Genomic DNA, 20,961 nt, shown 5'->3' on the forward strand with positions numbered 1-20,961 from the left:
ACTCAGACATCAGATGCTGCTTAATAGGCAGGTTTGACAATATTCCTAATAAAGTTTATTTAAAAATACTTGCACCCGTTTTTTCATTTCCCAAAGCACTAAGTGTAAACCATTAAAAGAATAATCAAAAATACTAGCAAAAGGCTCTTTTTAAATTACTTTTTATTCTATTTCAGACAAGAATTTTTTTGATCATATACTGTAAGTCTACTGGAAAATATAGCACGATTCTGTTTCCTCAATCTAGATTAGCTTTGGCCTCCAGAAGGTAGTATACATTGTATGTTTTGCTGAGGCTTTTTTGTCTGGTAACTACTTTACTTAGAGGTATGAATAGAGTTGGCCCAGGTCACCTGGAAGACTCTGATTGTCAGTCTTTGAAGCCGGGCAGCCGGATTCTCTCAGGGACCCCAAGTTCAGCCTTGGAGGCATCACCTCCACTCCCCCACGGGGGACTGCTCAGCCTCTCCACAGCCCTGGGCTGGTCCCTCAGGCTAAAACTGGGACAGTGCCCAGGAGGCAAGGTTTTCCCCTCGGCGTCCTGTGTTGTTTGATTAAAGAGTCTCAATTCTGAGAGCCCAATATTCAGAAGTTGAGACTTACCTTTACCCATCTGTTTCTTCTCAATTCCAGTCTTGCTCCCTTGAGATTCTCAGAGATTCTTCTCACACAACTCATTCCAGGATGGTTTGTGGGAGCTAACACATGTGAGAAGTTGGCGTTCTCTACAGTCTTTTTCTCTGCCTCCAAAAGGTGTGGCAGGAAAATTCTGCCAAAGCAGAATTGCATACTTGTCACAGATCCGATCAGGACATTTTCTGTACAATGTACAGGGCTCCACATCAGGTTTGGGACACCTCACTACCAAAGCTACTTTTAGTAAAAACTCAAATTTTATAGTTATTGATGCATTTTAAAGAAATATCATTCAAGAGCTTAAGACTCAAGAGTTATCCATGATCCCAGAATCATTGACTGTAAATTGTTGAAGTTTGAACCAGATGCATCCTTCAGCTTATAATAAAAAGGAAAGTTACTGCTTTATTAAAGGAATAGTTTAAAAAAAAAAAGCTTCCTTACAAAAAAGTATTGAGCAAACTGCTACTTCTTTTGTGGGGCTTTGAAACAACCTTTTGCATATCCTTTATTCTATGCCCAGCGTGAATGAGGAACACTCCCCCAATCTATAGTATTTCTCTGCTCTTTAGTCATAAAATCCTTAAGACTTGATAAGACCTTTCAACCAGTGGCATGGAACAAAAATAAGTCTGTTGATTTCAACATCTTTTAGGACATGAGGAAAAATAAATCCATGTAAAACTTATACTACTCAGAGAAAAAACACCTTTTACATATAACTTTGTAAAATTTTTTGAGTTTCCAAAAATTGCAAAACCAGTTTCAGTGACTCTTTGTATGTTAGGTATCCCACCACCCACCCACCCCTAAACCCCTCTTCCCTCCCCTCCCATCCCCCCATATCAGCTTGAGTAACTTGTCCTGATGTAGGGGGCAGATGTAGTCCCTGTCTCTGATAGATTATGTCCAGAGAAAAGAAAAAAATCGCCCCAATGAGATATTGCCTATTATTCAAACACATAGTTGGATATTTGGGATATCTTTTTTCTTATACCCGGAAATGCCTTTGTCCTAAATTTCAAGGCCTCGCCTACAGAGTGAATGCCTCTTTGATACACTGCAGTGGTTACTGCTGTTAAACATCTAATGCTTGATTCTTTAAGGTCTTTTGGAATTGAAGATTTTCACAGCTAAAACCTCCAGCATTTGAGCCACACATAAGAGAGTGAACCTCTTAAACAGTTAGTTCTGGACCATGCTTTCCTTCAAAGGCCCTGGTGTGAGGAGAGAATTCACTGATGCTAGTGAACTTGTGCCTTTGAGATCCAGTGGCCCCACCCACCTCACCTTGGCCCTGGGGATAACCACCTCTGATTTCTCCCCTTCATCTTCTGGAAAGCTGCCGTTCCCTCTAAAGGGTTTGGAGCCAGGGCCTTATAAAGTTTGCATATGTTTGGGGAAGGGGCCAGGGGGTGGCGCATTTGAAGTTTGGGAAAGTGTTACGGGCTGGGTGGAGTCCAGCAGGACTGTCAAAGCCCATGCAGTCTCAGGAGATGGCGTGATTTGGGCAACCTTGATAGTCTCAGAAGTGGAGCCAGAACAGGAATGACGAGAGCACGGAAATTCATACTGCCTAAAACAGATGAGAGTGAAAAGCAAAGAGAAGGAAAAGAGGCATGGAGGAATTGCGGGGGGTGGGAGGGGGTGGGGGGATAGCACAGCATTCAAAAGGCATGGTCTGCTTTCTTCCCACGGGCTCCCCCTGTGGGTGCAGAGAGGTACTCCCATCTGAATCCTTTGGAACTGTGTCAGGAAGCGGCCCTCTCACGGAGATGGGAACTGGGGGAAAATTGGGGGAAGGAGTTTAAAAGTTGCACGTCCCACATAGTCAGTGGTTTTTCTTCAGCAATGTGATATAACATGATTGAAAAGTGATTTTTTTTAACCCAATAGATAAAACTAGGAATTAATGTAACTTAGCGCCAGTGTTGTAGAATACATTTTGGCAGCTTTCTGATAGTTTCCAAGAATGATGGGCTTATGCTCTAATTAGCTATTGTTCTTTTACAGCTGTTAAGACATAACAGCTGTGGGTATTTTTTCCTTTGAATAACTTGACCGAAGGTTGGATTACAGTTTGGAAGTTTGCATGGTCAGCAGTAAGTTCCTATGTAGGCCTGGGGATAGGCGCCTAGGGTGAGTCCCCTTTTAGTCCCCTTTTAAAAAAAAGAAAGAAAGAAAGTATAGCTCAGGGGTGCCTGGCTCAGTCTGCTAAGGTCTGACTCTTGATTTTTGGCTCAGGTCATGATCTCAGGATCCTGAGATCAGCCTCCATTCTGGGCATGGAGCCTGCTTAAGATTCTCTCTCTCCCTCTCCCTGTTCCCCTCCCTGCCCCCCTGCTCACTCCATACAGTCTGTCTCTCTAAAAAAAAAAAAAAAAAAAAAAAAAAAGGTATAGTTATGTAGGGGAATATCTAGCTGTGATCTTAAGCTAATAGCCTTTAATAGCCTTAGTAGGCTTTTTTTTTTCTTAGTAGGCTTTTTGAAAGAAATTCTTTGTGAAAATCTTGGCAATGGAGAAGAATCTACTCCAAGACTATTAAGCACTTGTTTGCTGCATGAACTAGTGTGCTATTAGAAAACAGTAGGTAATGGGGCGCCTGGGTGGCTCAGATGATTAGGCGTCTGCCTTCGGCTCAGGTCATGATCCCAGGGTCCTGGGATCCGAGCCCCACATCGGGCTCCCTGCTCAGCAAGAAGCTTGCTTCTCCCTCTCCCACTCCCCTGCTTGTGTTACTGCTCTCACTATCTCTCTCTCTCTCAAATAAATAAATAAAATCTTAAAAAGAAAAAAAAAAAGGAAAGAAAGCAGTTGATAGTAAAAACAGCCAGGGAAACACTGAATGAAGCCTAACACCAGTATGGCTTATGAAGATGACAGTCCTCTGCAAGTGCTAAGTGTTATTTCATTTTTAAAAATCTGCTTCAAGTGCGGTTTCCCCCCCACCTCTCAAAGGTGATCTCTGGAGACAGTTGAATAACATGTCAGTCTTATCTTTAAATAGAGCTGGCACAGGTGGTCCTCAGGTCATGTCCTAGTGAAGTAGTACTGCCTTTTAAAAAATTTATTACTCCTGAATTAAATTTACTGGCAAGCTGTTGGCCACCCCTGGTCTGGCGTATGAACGGAGAACAGTAAAATTGTTTTCAGATCACTTTTTCTGCAGTTCCCCACAGCCTGAGTCATCCCAATATTCATACACTTGCAGAATGTAGACACTTGGTTAACATGCAACTTTTGCATTCAGAGGCAGCATATTAAATTTGTCTGAGCAGAATTGCTATGTGCATGGAGGGGGAAAAGTAATTTCTGCCCAGGCTGTTCCTCTTTGCCTTTTGCTCATAGCACAGGCTACTGTAATAGGTATGTAGCTGAGGGATGACGAGGGGAAACCAGAAAGAGACAGATACAAGATGCTGGATTTGGGCAGTATGGTTTTGTCAACAAAGTGACACAAATTGGGGCAGAAATTCCATGGGGATGAGAGAGGAAACTGGAAGACTGGAAATAGAGCACAAAGCCAAGTCCCATCCAGATGGCGTTTTTAATAAATTTATCAGACGCATATGAAAGAGTGTAATGAGCATTCAGATGGGGAGTGGCTTGGCCCCAACGAAGAAGAAAAACAGCTTCTGTGCTTTGCAGTCAGAATCACTCCCTAAATTTTCCCAGTAAAAGAGACCACAAAACTTATTCAAACCATTGTGTAATTATTAGACACTTCAGCTAGGCAGGCTGAGGTTTGTGTTTCTAGGAAGAGGAATTAATAATAGAGCTCTTTCCTGCTGAAATGGAAAATGTGGTCTCTATGTGTTAGTAAGCCCAGCAGTGACTTCTAGGACAAACCTCTTCTGGAAGGACTCCTGTAGTGTAACTAAAGCAGAGCACTCTCCCCGCAGGCATAAAAGAGCTTTTCTGTTCTTTAAAAGCCACACTGTTACAGACATTCCTCCTCTCCCCAAAGTGGTTTCTCCATCAGAAAATGTTTTAGTCTACCATGAGTGACCAAGCTTCGTGGATATGGGGTACACTTTAGGAAAGGAGAAGCTGCGAGGGCCGAGGGTGTGTGCGATGCATACATAGCCGCTCTTCTGCGCTGGGCATATTTGTTTTCTTTTGAGTGGTTAGGTCAAGACCCAGAGACTAATCATACTTTACTTTTCTAAGAAAACTTTCACTGAGAAAGCATTTTTTTTCTGCTTTATTCAGTAACTTTTAGGTTTTCTAGCTTTTGGTAAGGAACTATATTAAGGTAAAGTGCTACAGCCTACGCAAGCATCCTTTTTTTTCTCATTCTGATTCATTCATTCAGCAAATATTTACCTAACACATACTCTCTGCTAAGCACTGTTGCTTGGCAGCTGGGACTAGAGCAGTGAGAAAAAGGAAAGCTCCTGACCTTACGACACTCACATTCTCAATCTCCAGTGATTGGAGATTGGAGATCAGGTGGACATACTGGTCTGGATATTAAGAATTGGCACAGTGCTGGAATGATGGGGTCATCTTGGTTGTTTATAAAAGGTCATTATCCTGCTGGGTTTGTGCCTAGGTCCCTGTACTTTTCTTCTTTCCATAAGTTGGTATGATTTGGTCATTATACTGTTAATTTGACTCATTATCAAAAAATAGGAATGAGAATTAAGAAAAGTGGTAATCTTTTGATTTTGTACCTTATTAGGTAGATACAGTTGCTTATCAAGTTGCCAGTAGAGTTCTAGCAAAAGCCATTTCTTAAAAGGAAATTTGGGATTTGGGGTCGATTTTACTGGTATGGTTCATCTCTGTGTTTATGTTAAGATGTGTCTGTGTGTGTCCGTGTTGGGCACACATCGTAGATCCAGACTTTGACTAATAAACATTAATGAATAATTATGTCAAGATCAAAGTGGTATTTTATCCTCCAGCTCATAGATAGAGGATTCCTTGTTAAGAAGGCACAATTCTTCAATGTAGCATATATGTTAGATCACCTCAAGGCTCCAGAGAATCAGAGGGTAATATTACTAGGGCAATTGTGCTTAGAGAAAATTTTAGAGACTGAGTCTTCTTGAATAAACCCATTTATAAATGTGTCTCTAGAAAAGGAATTCTTAGCACTTATCCCAGCCTTGTTTTCCAGAGAGCTTGAAACCATACCAGTAATGATTTTGTGATAATCTCTGATGCTGCTACACTAATTGACTACTAGTTAAAAATCAGATATCTGGGGATAAAATTGTGAAGCAGTAAGGTTGCATAGATGGAGACTGACAAACTCAGGAAAAGTCCTCAAAGACAACTGATAAAAACCTAGCAGCTGCTGCAGAGGCTATCAGTATTCAAAATAATCATAAAGGGTTTTATCCTTTCAGAGACTTGCCATCATTCTGGTTTTCATAAAAACAGTGTTAAAATGTGTGAAACTTGAAAAAACCCACAGAATTCCATATGTACAAACGAATATAAAGGGCATATATGTGAAGTTTGGGGAATAGGAGCAGTGGCATGCTAACCACTACACTGAAGAGAAGACTCCCAAACCTCTACAGCCCTGTGTGCACCCCTCCCTTGGTGGCTTCCCCCCTCTCTTCCTGAATTTCAGTGTTCACCATTCCCTGAGTTTCCTTCCTGATCTCACCACACAAGCATGTATCACTAAACGACAGAAGTGGAATCATATTTCATGGTTTTTCCTTACTTCCTCTTTCCTTAACCAGTTTTCTTTGTGGGACTGACCCTGGTTGATACACATAGCCCTAGTTCACTTATTTTTCAATACTGTATAGTTTTTGTTTAATAGTGAAATTTCAGTAACTCAGTGGACAGGTTGAACAGCTGATTAGACACACCTAAAGGGAATGAGTAAATACAAATAGTAATTTGAATTAAGAAATTGCCTAGAATGCTTCAAAAAGAGGTACAGAGAGAAAAATGAAAGGACAGTTAAGAAACATGGAGGATAGAATGAAAAGTTCCAACGGAGGTCCAGTAGGAGTTCGAGAAGAAAAAAAGAAGAGAAGAAAAGGAGGGAGAATTGGTATTCAGAGAAATAATGGCCAAAATTTTCCAGACTTGATAAAAGCCATAAATGCTCATATTCAGTCCTGAGAAGGATAAATTCAATCTACCTCTAGGTACAACTTAGTAAAATTGCAAAACACCAAAAACAAAAACAAAAAACTTAAAATTAACTGTAGGCAAAAAATAATTACAAGTTAGAGGGATAGCAGACTTTAGCAGACTTGACAGTAGAAGCCAGGAGACTATGGAATAATATCATCAAAGTGCTAAGGAAAAACAGCTTTTAACCAGGAGTTCCATATCAATTAACCTACTTTTCAAGAGTGGTGGCAAAATGCACTTTCAAACAGAGACTTTGCTGAATACTAATGGATGTGTCTGAGAAAGAAGGAAGTTGTACCAAGAAGAAAGGAGGATATAAAAAATAGTAATGGTGAATAAATTGGTTAAGTGTGGATAAATAAGTTTTGACTGTATGAAAAGAAGAAAGGTTAATGAGTTTCACTTCAGATGGTTAGAAAACAAAGCAGAGTAATTTAAAAGGAATTGAAGGAAGAAATAATAATAATAAGAGGAGGGGCACCTGGGTGGCTCAGTTGGTTAAATGTCAGACTCTTGATTTCCGCTCAGGTCTTCATCTCAGGGTCCTGGGATCCAGCCCAATGTCTGGCTCTGTGCTGGGCGTGGAGCCTCCTTGAGAGTCTCTCTCCCTCTCCCTCTGCCCGCCCTCCCACACTCACGCATGCGCATGCTCTCCCCCCCAAAGTAAATAAACAATTAAAAAATAAAAAGAAGAGCAGAATTTAGTGAAGTAGGAAATAAAGAAATCAACAAAACCAAAAGTTGCTCCTTTGAAAACACTAATAAACAAGACAAGCTATATAGGACTGATCAAAAAAGAAAGAAAAGGTACAAATACAAATATTTGGGATGAAAAAGAGGACATACTATGAAAATTTTTATGCCACTAAATTTGAAAGGGTAGATAAAATGAAAATTTTTCCCAAAGGGCCAAGAATATCAAAGACAATTTGGAAGAAAAAAAGAAAAGAAGGGGAAGGTGAGGGAACAAAGGTGTTCACTTATCAGATTTTAAGATTACTATAAACTTATAGTTTATAGCATGGTAAAGGCACAAGGCTAGGCAAATCAGTGAAACACAGCATAGATCTTAAAAAGATGAATATCTATGAAAATTTTGTGTGTGAGTGAAATAACACAAGTTAGTGGGGCAGGAGTTCATTAAATGGTGGTGGTGAAATTGGCTCATCTTACGAATAAAAGATGGAAGTAGATTTTCTGTGTCACACACAGTATACCAAAAATAAATCCTAAGTAGATTAAAGAACCACATGTGAAAAGCAAAATTTGAGAACTTTTAGAATAAAATACAGGACAATATCTTTAGGAATTGAGGGTGGGAAAGAATTTATAAACAAGAAAGGAAAGGCACCAATCTTAAAAGATTAATATTTCATCTCAACATTAACCAACAAAAGATTGGCATCCCACAAATCAATTAAAAAGATGGTAGAAAAATAGACAAAAGGTAAAGATCGGTAGTTTACAGAAGAAAGGTGAATGATTCCAGAGGAGAGAAAAAGAAAAAAACTGTGCAGCTTCACCAAATAGAAAAATGAAAAACTAAAACCACATTGAGATATCATGTCACACTCATCTGTCTGGCATTACCAAGAGTTGGTAAGAATGTGGAGCAATGCGTTGAGAGTGTGAATTTTTATAACTACTTTGGTGAATAATTTGGCAATATCCAGGAAAATTGAAGGTAACTCATAGTCATGAGTGTAATTCATGCATATATACATGTATAATATCTTATGTGTTCCTTTAAGAAACTCTTACCATGTACACAGACTCCTTTGTTTGTAATTGCAAAGAAAACAGTGGTAACAATCAAAACGTCCCTTAGCGGGAGACTGGATAAATAAATTTTGGCATGTTTATGGATTGAAATATTTTATAGACCCTACATGAATGGACTAGATTTATCTTTCTATTGAATGTTCCTTCGTCCTGGTTTAATGTTTGTGGTAAATGTTAATATTATTCACCAACCATTCTCCTTTCTTCTCCTGGGCACACAACAGGATTGCACTTTCCCACCCCCTTTGAAGTTAGGCAAGGCCCTGTGACTTGCCTTGGTCACCCGAACGTGAGAGAGGTGATGTGTGTTACTTTGGGGGACGGGTCTTAAGAACCAGGACTCAGCTCTCTTTCTTCTCTTTGCTGCTGTAACTGAGGAAATTCATATGAACACAAAGCCTCTGTCACTCAGGCCCTTGGCTGATACAGTGAGCAGAACCACTTTTCTGATCATCACTGAATACATAGGGTGCACAAAAAAATAAATAAATACATAAATACATAAATACATAAATAAACGTGCACTGTGGAAGGGAGAATGGGGGCTGTTACTGCAGCCTAAGCTCCTGTCTACAGTATTATTTTATGTCTCAGTTCAATTTACTGTGCACCTTGTGCCACTTCCTTAAGTTCCACCTTCCAAATCACCCAGTACTCCCCCTTTTCCATGAAATAGAGGTACCATGACTTAGCCTCCAAATACAGTCCTTCCTTGTCTTTCCAAGTCCTGGGGAACTTCTTTCTGAGCCCCTTCCTTCTCTGCCAGGAAACTGTCCTTAGAGGTTATTTTACTAGTGTGTTTGCTTGTTGCTTTGGAGTTAAGCTTGGTAGTCAAGGGATTTGTCACCAGAAATCCGTCCTCTCTCCCTTTCTCCTTCCCCTTCTCCCTTTTTTATCTGTGGATGGCTTCCTCATCTGCAGAGAGCAAAGCAGTTAGTGAAGCTGTAGAAGATGAGGGCTCAAGTCAGGCATGCCCAGCTTTGGAAAATAAATACATCGTGTAGAAGATACATGTAAGATTATGTACTGCACATCATTATCAAGGTAGAAATGTTTTGGCATGGCGGTAGTACTGCTCACCCTCTCTCTTCAGAGAGTATATAATATACTGAAAAGTACAGTATATATCTAATGAGAAATTGTCTTTTTTTCCAACCTATTTTAAAATTATATAAAGTAAGTTGCAAATCTTGAAGGTAAGTAGCTGGGCCTAATTTTAGATTTGGGTTGAATAATAAATTAAATTAAAACCCCAACACTGGAAAATGCACAGAAAAGGTCCCAGGGGACTTAAAAGGCCCTTACCTTTTATTATTCTCTTCTCCATGGTTAGAGAATCTACATCATTTTTAGATAGCTATCATTTTGTGGAAGCCCTTGGCTTTAAAAATGAACAGGTTGATACGGATTTGAAGTAGAGAGAGAGACTCAAAATCAAAACAGAGCTGGTGTTTCAAAACATAGCAGTTCATGAACAAAGAGAAAAGCCTTCTGTGTTGAAATGCCTGGAATAGTAAACAAACAAAAAAGGGAAACAAGTCATGGCTGAGGGCAACAGTGTATTTTGAAAAGGGATTGGTACCATTTCCTAGATCATCTTCCTGCTTTATGAATTCTAAAACACTGAATCTATGTGTATATCATGTTTCTCTAAACAAATTTATGATATTTACTGAATGTAACAAGTACATACAGTTTAGAGAATAGTAATAAAACAAGCACCTGTGTACCTACCACCTGGCTTAAAAACAGAACAAAACCAGTACTTTTGAAGCCCTCCCAAGATTTCCTCTTAGAAATGAAATCAGTTAATATTTGGACCCATTGGTGGGAGTCCCTGCAAGATTTCAGCCCCCTCTTCCCAGACACATTATCCTGAACTTTATATAATCATTCCCTGGATTTCCTTTTTAGTTTTACATTTATGTATGTATCCCCTAAACAAAGCATATTTCTAGTTCTGCCTTTTTAAAAACTTTGTATAAATGAACTCATAATCTGTGTTTTTCTGTGCCTTGCTTTTTTCCCTCAACATTGTGTGTATTTCTTGTTTTTTGGGTTTTTGGTTTTTTGGAAGTCAAGATTTTTTTTTATTGGGAAAACAACATTATGGTTTTCGATTCATCTGTTTGTACATAACTGTAGTTCATTAAGGTCAGTTAATGTGTAGTTTCCCATTGTAGTAATATTTTGAAATGTATTTATCCATTCTGTATTTTATGGGGTATCATGGTTCTTAATAGTAAAATACTTCAGGGTTAATTACTACATGTGGTTTGGTTTGTTCCAATCTTAGATTCAACTTTTTTTCTTGAAGCAATTTGGCATGGAAAATGTGTTCATGTCTTGAGATAATCAAGAGGTTCTAATTTCCCCTTTATCATTGATGTGAGATAGTAATTCATTTTGTTCATAGCACACTATCAGGATATGTTTGGCTTCCCTTATCTTGATGCTGAATCTTGTGTTGGGCTCACAGTTCCCGTGGAGAATGTTGCAACAATTGCTGATTGTGCCAGTGTGATTGAAGGAGTCAGTCGGAGCCGAAATGCCTTGCTGAATGGCGACACCAAGAATTATGACTGGGATTCTGGCTATACGTGTCATCAGTTGGGAAGTGGTGCGATTGTGGTTCAGCTGGCACAGCCGTACATGATCGGGTCAATACGGTAAGAAGATTCCTTTCCATTCGTTACTTTTGAAATGGAAGACACGCGTGCAAATTCTGTTTTGGAACTTCAGTGAAGATACATTTCTGTTCTTTGCTCTAAATATTGAAGGGGGAGGAACAAAGAGATACAGGGTGCCTGTGTGGATCTTCTGGTGGGAGGATACACCAAAATTAGACTTGCAGCGAGACTAGATTAGATGCCTCTCCCTGGTTATGGCTCACCTCCTTCTTCAGTCTCAGTTTGTGTTGGCTAGGGACTTAGAGGATAATGCCAGGAGAGGTTATATAGAATCAAAACTAATTTTCAACTCCAATAAATTTACATCGGAACCAAATATGTGAATATGAGACCTGGTACTAACAAAAGAAATCTTCTTAATGAAAATCTGGGTTTTGGGTGGTGGTTTTCATTTCATTTTGTCTTGTTTTCAGAAAGGAATTTTAACCCAACATTGCTTGATTTATGGGGTCATGTAATTTTATTTATTTTTTTTTTTAAAGATTTTATTTATTTATTTGACAGAGAGAGAGATAGTGAGAGCAGGAACACAAGCAGGGGGAGTGGGAGAGGGAGAAGCAGGCTTCTTGCCGAGCAGGGAGCCCAATGCGGGGCTCGATCCTAGGGCCCTGGGATCATGACCTGAGCCGAAGGCAGACGCTTAACGACTGAGCCACTCAGGCGACCCTGGGGTCATGTAATTTTAAAATGTGAGACTGGTGACATCCCTCAGAGGATATACTTGTAGTTCAAGAGAGCCATGTGGGTATTGAATAGGCTGCCCTTTTTTTGCTTTTTTTCTGAAGGTTCCAAGGAGGTCTCTGAAAGACTAATGTATATATATTTATGTTATATATTTATGTTTAACAGTAGATAAGGTATTTTACATGATATCTGAGACTGCCAGGGGTGGGGATATCGGTGGGACGTGACTGCCTTCCCCCCACCATCATGTTCCACCACATTTGCTCTGTTGTTCCCTGTTCTCATGTTAAAGTCATTGTGTATAGAGAGAAAAAGCACAAAAAATGAGGTAGTAGGATTTTAATAGGCAAAGGTTTATTGATGTTTAGGCTAATAATCACAGAGATTATTGCGGCCTGCCAATCCCCAGGGGCCACCCTGATGAGTGATGCTGGATTTCTGGGAGAATTCAGACTGAGGATTTCTTTATTTAAATTGTCAACCCCTTTTCATAAAGGGCCACATACGGGTTGAGTAACATAGGCAACCCATCACACAGATAGAGAAGCCTTGGCTTCATGCTGTGGACCAGACAAACCAGCTTGGTGCTTCAGGAGGGGGAAAGAGAAGCCACAGTCAGTCTGGGCAAGCTACCAGTGCAGATAAACCTCCGTCAGATAGCAAACAAGACTCCATCCTTCCTTTTTTCTCAGCTGCATGCGTTAACTAGAGCAGTCCTAGGCCATCTATTTAAGCCATTCTAGGATTTTTGCCATAGATGGTGTGAAATTTATCTAAATATTTCCCATTACAGTCTATCCCTCTTCACTTTACAAATCTGGGGAACCGTTGTCCTTCTCCAGTCACTGGCACTCCTTATAGTCTTCACAGTTTCTTGAAGATTACCAATCGTGTCTCTGAGATTACATCTGCAATTTCTTTCAGCAGGCGTGGGGTGTAACTCACTGGAGCCAGGAGACTTGGAATCATTTAAATTGACTAGATACTCTCTTTCTTTCACTTCACCTATTTGGGGCTTCAATTTTCTCTTTATTATGTTTGTTCTGCCATTTCTAATTTGAAGACCAGTCTTTTCGTCAATGAAGACGGAAGCAAACTGACAGCTTAGTAGCTCTTCCCACTCTCTTTTAATGTTCCCTATATTCTGTCTGCTTACCTGGTACTCTACCCCCAACACCAGCAGTGCTACATGTGCATCTCACACCAACATGTCAGAAATGGAATCCCATTATCCCCCCTTCCTCTGCTCAAGTCACCTTAAGATTTCCCCCATTTCATACAGTGGCACCACCCATCTATCCATAGACTGAGCCACAAACATGACAATCTTCCCAAATTTACCCCTCTCCCTCACTTCCCCTCCTCAGCCAGTTCTGTCAGTACTGGCTCTTACATATCTCAGAAAGCCTTCTGCTCTTCCCCATCCCCACTGCCATTACCACAGTTGTACCTTTGTAGTTTCTCTCCTCCACCTGGTCGGCCAGACTTCCATCTGGCCCGTCCTTCCCCACCTGCAACCATTTCCCCACCCCAGATCTGATGTGGTCACACCCCTTCAGGAGAAAGTTCGGACAAAGGCATTTAAGAACAATCTGACTTTCTTCTGTCTACACAGCCTTGTCACCTGCTTCTCTCTCCACCCCTACACGTGCCTGGCTTAGCCTGTCCAGCTACTTGCAGTTTTGCACACGCCACCCCTCTCTCACCTCTATGCCTTCAACTCTTGGAACCTACTGTTCTCATTGCTGGTGTCTCTCATGACCTTCCCATCACCTCTTTCTTACCTGATTCTTACTCCCCCTCCAGGACTCCGCTCCTCCGGGAGTGCTTCCCTCACCTCCCATTATCTCCTGGGTGGATTCAGACCTCTGTTTTCGATCCCCACACATTCTGTACGTAGTTCCTACTGGAGCATTTGTCGTACTTGTATTATAGTCGTTTATATGCTGTCTTCTCCCAGGCTCCCCTGCCATATAAAGCCTGTGGCAACTCAGAGTAAGCGTCCCTTGACAGATCAAATGTGTAGATGAGGTAGTCTGTCAAGATAGCAAGTACAGTAGGAGATCTAGAATTTTAGTTTCAGCAGGAACACATGACGTCACCGCCAAGGTGACAACTCAGAGTGGGACAAACAGACTCTTTGTGTGGCCAGGCCACCTTGACCTCTAGCTCTACCCAAACAATCATAGATATTCGATCTGACCCCAGGAAAAGGTGTCACTGGGGCTTAAAGCAAGAGAGAACAGTGAACACTTGGCTGTCTTTAAATATGGAATGAAAATGGCTCCCCCAAACTATTTTTTCTTTCCGGGACTCCGAGTAGCGGTAATGAGCATGAGCACAACCAAAGGCAGAATTGTATATCTGAGCCGCCAAACTTCCTTAAGCCCAGCTATTGTTTTTGCAGTGAGAAAATCCATGCAATTGAAGCCCTGTAAAACTGGCTGAGCACTCAGAGACACGTCTCTGTGAAACTAACATTATGTTGTCAGGATCTGCATTTGCCTCTTCTGTGACATTATTAAGAAGAAAGGGAGAGGGATTTCTTAACTACCAATGCCTGTGGACAATGCTGGATACCCTGGCAGGCCGTGGTTAGCAGCCGCTGATGTGCCCAGACAGACATTTATTGATAGGAAACTGGATCAGTGGCACCTCTTCATGAGGATGGGCAATTGACCAATGACAGGATGATTAGTCAGTGACATTTGACCCACAGCTTCTATTGCTTGTGATGACTGACTTGCTTTCCTGGTCACTGTATCTGAAAAAGCTCAATGGTTCTGAATTGACACCCAGAGGGAGAGTGCTACAGAGCTGAATGACTAACACTTTCCCCATCTAAGAAGCAGGAGATCTGGCAATCCTGGAAACTCTTCCTCTGTGGAAGCCAAATCACATGGTACACTGGCTTTATTTATTTATTTTTTTAAGATTTTATTTATTTATTTGAGAATGAAAGACAGAGAGCATGAGAGGGAGGAGGGTCAGAGGGAGAAGCAGACTCCCTGCTGAGCAGGGAGCCCGATGTGGGACTCGATCCCGGGACTCCAGGATCATGACCTGAGCCGAAGGCAGTCGCTTAACCAACTGAGCCACCCATGCGCCCCGGTACACTGGCTTTAAAAAATTCGGGTTTCTTCGTAGATGGTGACTATGAAGACAAAGGACTCAGACAGGAATTGTCTTGATCACTGCAGTCTTTTTTCCTAAGGGAGGATATAATTGTTTTGTGGGTAAAGATGTCTTTTGTTTGTCTGTTTTCATCCACAGAAATCATTTCTTCCTTTCCTGAGCCTTTACCTGTAGCCAGGTAGGCAAGCAGAGCCTTCTTCCTTGACAGACAATGCTTGCACCTAACCACAGTCCGCGGGTGCCTAATCCTGCAAGTGTGTCCGGTACCAGTCCCCTTGTGGTGTTCTGGAGAGGCTGACCTTGAAACATGACCCCTGACCATCCCTCCTCCTCCCCCCCATTTTCTTTCACTCAGTTAATAAACATTTCTTGAGCCTTCTACTGTGTGCCAGGCACTGTTCTAAGCACCAGGGATAGAGCATTGAATAAAGAATAAAGAAAACAAACATCGGAACTGTCATAGAGTTGACGTTCTCGTCAGGGGGAGATAAACAGTAAACAACACTGTTTGTAACATGTCAGATTCTTTGAAGGGCTGCAGAACAAACTGGAAGTGGGGGGTTGGGTGTAGAGACAGTGCTATTTTAGACGCAGTGGTCAGGGAAGGCCTGTGCAGAGCCTGAGGGAGGGGAAGAGCAAGCCATCTGGGGACCTAGGGGATGAGCATCACAGGCAGAGTACCAAGACCCCAAGGGGGAGCATGTCTGGCAGCTGACAGGAGCAGCGAGGAGGCCAGTGTGGCTGGAGCTGGGTGAAGGGGGCGGAGAGCAAGAGGCAAGGTGAGGGAGGTGACTTAGAGAGTCGACAGCCCTGAGATTTGTTGCTATTTCTATATTCAGTCACCAACTTCCAGAACCATCCCACCCACCACCACACATCCATCCCAGCGTTTCATTAGCACCATGAGAAGAGAGTTTTCTTGGCTGAGGAGAAGAGGGGCCGGGCGGGGGAGGCCGCCATGCCTTCAGAAGCACCTTCGTTGCTCCTGACCTGCCTTTATCCCAGCTCCTGGAAGAGAAACTGCGGAGGCATCCAGTCCTTGCAGCCTGGCAGGAAACTTGCTCCCCAGCTCTTTCTTTTCTTTCTCTCTCCCAAGAGTCAGAGCAGGCCGTGTAACTGGGAAATAAAGAAGCTTGGCTTTGTTGTTGCTAGGTTTACAGGCACAGCCAAAGTTATTCATTGTATATGAGAGAAAAAGAGAGAAATTGTCTGGAATATACCTTACAAGTGGGGAACTGAGTAGTAATTATATCATTTTTGTGCCGCTTTAAAACATTAAAATTTAAATAACAGGAAATCTTCAGAGGCCTGCCCACATAAAAAGACCAGGGTAAAGTCATAATAACTAACCAAATCTACCTAATGTCTTAGTTTATAGTCCCTCTGTCGCCTTAGTTTAAGACTTATTATCCTTCTACTTGCTAATCATGGTATCTTTATCAGTGTTTTCAGGCTGATATGAGAATCACACATGCTGTGTATTACGTACACCTCTCACCCAGTCCTTTTCAGCTAATCAGTGACAGCACTTTGTGGAAACCCTAATTATAAGATAGTCAGTTGAATTAACAATTTTTACATTAGCCTGAAAATGATTGCTTTGTAATTGATATGCGCAATACTGTAAGTAAAACTCCCCTAATGCTTTAACTAACAAACTTAATTGCAAGTAAGTAGGCTGTCCAGAGATGAAACCGTGCACGTAGATGCAACTAAATAGACCCATAGTCTCTCTGGGTGCTATGAGGATTAAAGAGTTAATGACACAAAAATAGTTAGAGTTCCTCAGTTGAAAAGTGTTATATGAACATAGTATGTTAGGACAAAATGGGTCCAGCCCAAAGTATGTTCTTGGTGGGTATTCATAATCTCTTTAGTCTGTGGAGATGCGCCTTTTTTTATTTTTCAGTAGGAAGAAACCAGTTCCACTACTTATAAAAGTTAATCTGGCTCAGAATGTCCGAAGCATGAAATCAGTTTATGTCTTGCGGTTATTAAACACAGAGAAAATGAAGCAATAGCAAGTTTATCTTTAAAAAAAAAAAATTAGGTATGCCACTGTGGTCCATATTCATCCCAGCGTATTTTTCTTTCTCTGGGAGCTGTCAAGCCCATGCCCAGTTCAGCTGCCCTTTCACTGTTGTGTGGCTACGACCAGCTCTAGATTATCTCTTCAGTTTGTAAATTGCGGAGACCCCTTTTTGATTGCTATTTTTCCTTCTTCCCACTGCTTACCGCCCTGCCAGGCCATTGTTCATCCGCTTCCCTCCCAAAGGTAGGCACAGAAAAAAAAAGGAGAGGAATCACAAACCATTCAATTGTGTTTCCTATTTAATAGCTCCAAATGAAGACTTGGTTGATCAGGGTGTGGAGAGGAACTGAAGCTAATGACGCAAAGGATGTTTTGTAATTGTTTGAGTATTTTCTACATCTGTGCTGCCCTCAGTCTCTCACAGGACCACAGATAATCTCCGGTTGAAGATAGTGATTTTGTAGTACTGAGATGGACGTGGGTCCTCGCGGTGCTTTCCAGGTGCCTAGTACAGTACTCTGTGCTGTGAATACTCAGTAAACACTCATTGACTGAACTGACAACATAGTATGTTAGTGCAACTAAAGGGAGTTCTATCTATCAACTAAATTGGACATCATATTTGCTCAGTGTGTCTGATCTAAGTGTATGTGAGGACACTGCTAATGATTGGCATCTCCAGCAAATGACTGAGATTAAGCTGTGGAGTTAGCACTCACGTTAGCACAGGGAAGGGCCGCCTGACTCCTGCACTTCACGCCGCTTCCATTTCATTCTGAGTGCTGCACAGGCAAGCAGTCCATCCATTTACATCAGGAGAGCCTTCTTTGCAACCTAGAGAGCAAGAAATTTCCTTTTTATAGTTTAAAGAATACAACAAACATCTAAATATATGACTCCTCTGGCTTGGATTAAGATTGCCTATAATTCTAGTCAAAATTGGAAAGATATTTTACAAAATTTGCTTCATATCAGTCATGCTGAGCATCATCCTTCACAGCCCCGAACCAAAGAATTCTTCCTTGTCTCACTGATCCATGATTTATTTACCAAGTGTTGTTTCTCTCTCAGCCTATCTGTCTTGCACTAAAGTCTTCTCTTATCACCCTCAGAGTTCAGAACTCTGGTTCCCAGAAAAATTGTTGAATAAAAAATTGTATCTGTGGTTCCCAGTAGACACTGGAGTCTGGGCTGGGTGAATACTTAGGGGACCAGAAATCCTGGAGCCTGGAAACAGATAGCAGAGTTTGGGGGCATGGTGAATATGTCTCAGCCAGTTTCATCCTAGATGTATTTCAAGACCAGAAAGTATTGCTATGGCAACTAAGTTGCATGTTAAAAATACAGGAGGGGCCCTAGAATTCAGATGTTCTTTGGAGAAGCAGGAAAGGTTAAATGCCAAAAGTGTGTGTGTGCGTGCGTGTGCGTGCACACGTGTGTGTGTGTGTATGTTTGATTCACCTCACATGTCAGCCATTTCTCTCTCTTGAGTGATTAGAGAACTTGATAACTAGTCATCATAAAATATAGCTGGATACATGAAAAGAAAATTTTTTCTAGTTTTCAAAGAATAACCCATCAAGAAGACATTTTTACACAGGATATCAGCCCTATTTGAATCAGCATTTCACACACAAACATATGTTTAGTAATTATCCAGAATTTTTACTTAAGACACTTGTAAGAAAAATCTTTAGAAACAACCACAAAACAAGTAATAAAATCGCAATAGATACCTATCTATCAGTAATTACTTTGAAAGTAAATGGACTAAAAGCTCCAATCAAAAGACATAAGTTGGCAAAATGGATTAAAAAAAACAAGACCCATTTATATGTTGCCTACAAGAGACTTTATTTATTTATTTATTCATACAAGAGACTCATTTTAGACCTAAAGACACCTACAGATTGAAAGTAAGGCAATGGAGAAACATCTGTCATGCAAATGGATGTCAAAAGAAAGCCAGAGTAGCAATTATATGAGACAAAATAGATTTTACAACAAAGACTCTAAAAAAAGACAAAGAAGACACTATATAATAATAAAGGGAACAACCCAACAAGAAGATATAAGAATTGTAAATATTTATGTACCCAACATAGGAGTACTCAGATACATAAAACAGTTAATAACAAACAGGAAGGAACTAATCAATAATAATATAATAATAGTAGGGGACTTTAACACCCCACTTACCTCGATGGACAGATCATCTAAACAAAATCAACAAGGAAACAATGGCTCTGAATGACACAGTGGAGCAGATGGATTTAACAGATATATTCGGAACATTCCATCCTAAAACAGCAGAATACACATTCTTTTCAGATGCACGTAGGACATTCTCCAGAATAGATCACATACTAGGTCACAAATCAAGTCTCAACAAATTCAAAATGATCAAAATCATACCATGATGGGGCGCCTGGGTGGCTTAGTCATTAAGCGTCTGCCCTCGGCTCAGGTCATGATCCCAGAGTCCTGGGATCGAGCCCTGCATCGGGCTCCCTGCTCAGCGGGAAGCCTGCTTCTCCCTCTCTCACTCCCCCTGCTTGTGTTCCTTCTCTTGCTGTCTGTCTCTCTCTGTCAAATAAATAAATAAAATCTTAAAAAAAAAAAATCATACTATGCATCTTTTCTAACCAAAACACTTTGAAATTAGAAATCAACCACAAGAAAATATCTGGAAAGACCACAAATACATGGAGGTTAAATAATATGCTCCTAAACAATGAATGGGTCAACCAGGAAATAAAAGAAGAAATTTAAAAGAACATGGAAGCAAATGAAAATGAAAATACAACTGTCCAAACCCTTTGGGATGCAGCAAAAGCAGTCCTAAGAGGGAAGTTCATAGTGATACAGATCTACCTCAAGGAGCAAGAAAAATCTCAAATAAACACCTAACCTTACACCTAAAGGAGCTAGGAAAAGAACAACAAGCAAAGCTTAAAACCAGCAGAAGAGAGGAAATAATAAAGATTAGAGCAGAAATAAATGATATAGAAACTAAAAAAACAATAGAACAGATCAATGAAACCTGGAGCTGGTTCTTTGAAAATATGGATAAAATTGATAAACATCTAGGCAGAGGTATCAAGAAAAAAACAGAGGACTCAAATAAATAAAACCACAAATGAGAGAGGAAAAATAACAACACCACAGAAAGACAAACAATTAGAAGAGAATGTTATGAGAAGTTATATGCCAACAAATTGGACAACCTAGAAGAAGTGGATAAATTCCTAGAAATGTATACACTGCCAAAACTGAAACAGGAAGAAATAGGAAATTTGAACAGACTGATAACCAGCAAGGAAACTGAATCAGTGATCAAAAAACTTCCAACAAACAGAAATCCAGGACTAGATGGCTTGACAGGTGAATTCTGCCATTTAAGGAAGAGTGAATACCCATTCTTCACAAACTATTCCAAAAAAGAAAATAAAGGAAAACTTCCAAATTCATTCTATGAGACCAGCATTATCCTAATAGCAAAACTGGATAAAGACACAACAAAAAAAACAGAACTACAGGCCAGTATCTCTGATAAACATATATGCAAAAATCCTCAGTAAAATACTAGCAAACTGAACCCAACAATATGTTAAAAAAATCATTCACCACAATCAAGTGGGATTTATTCCTGGGTTGCAAGGGTGGTTCAGTATTCACAAATCAATCAACATGATGCATCACATCAATAAGAGAAATGATAAAAACCATATGATCATTTCAATAGATGCATAAAAAGCATTTGACAAAGTACAACATCCGTTCATGATAAAATCCCTCAACAAAGCAGGTTTAGAGGGAACATATCTCAACATAATAAAGGCCATCTATGAAAAACCCACAGCTCACATCATCCTCAGTGGGGGGAAAACTG

General features: G+C 40.6%; 1 protein-coding gene across 2 annotated transcripts in view; it reads left to right on the plus strand.

The window, feature by feature from the left end:
• BTBD9 (BTB domain containing 9) overlaps positions 1-20,961 on the plus strand; it is a 415,915-nt gene that overhangs the window by 289,913 nt on the left and 105,041 nt on the right. For both annotated transcript variants that reach the window (XM_032409888.1, XM_032409889.1), the window contains exon 8: positions 11,008-11,197. In XM_032409888.1, coding sequence (XP_032265779.1) covers positions 11,008-11,197 — 190 coding nt within the window. The remainder of the gene's footprint in view (positions 1-11,007; positions 11,198-20,961) is intronic.

Source organism: Phoca vitulina, unplaced genomic scaffold, assembly GCF_004348235.1.
Source record: "Phoca vitulina isolate PV1807 unplaced genomic scaffold, GSC_HSeal_1.0 scaffold11, whole genome shotgun sequence".
NCBI lineage: Eukaryota > Metazoa > Chordata > Mammalia > Carnivora > Phocidae > Phoca > Phoca vitulina.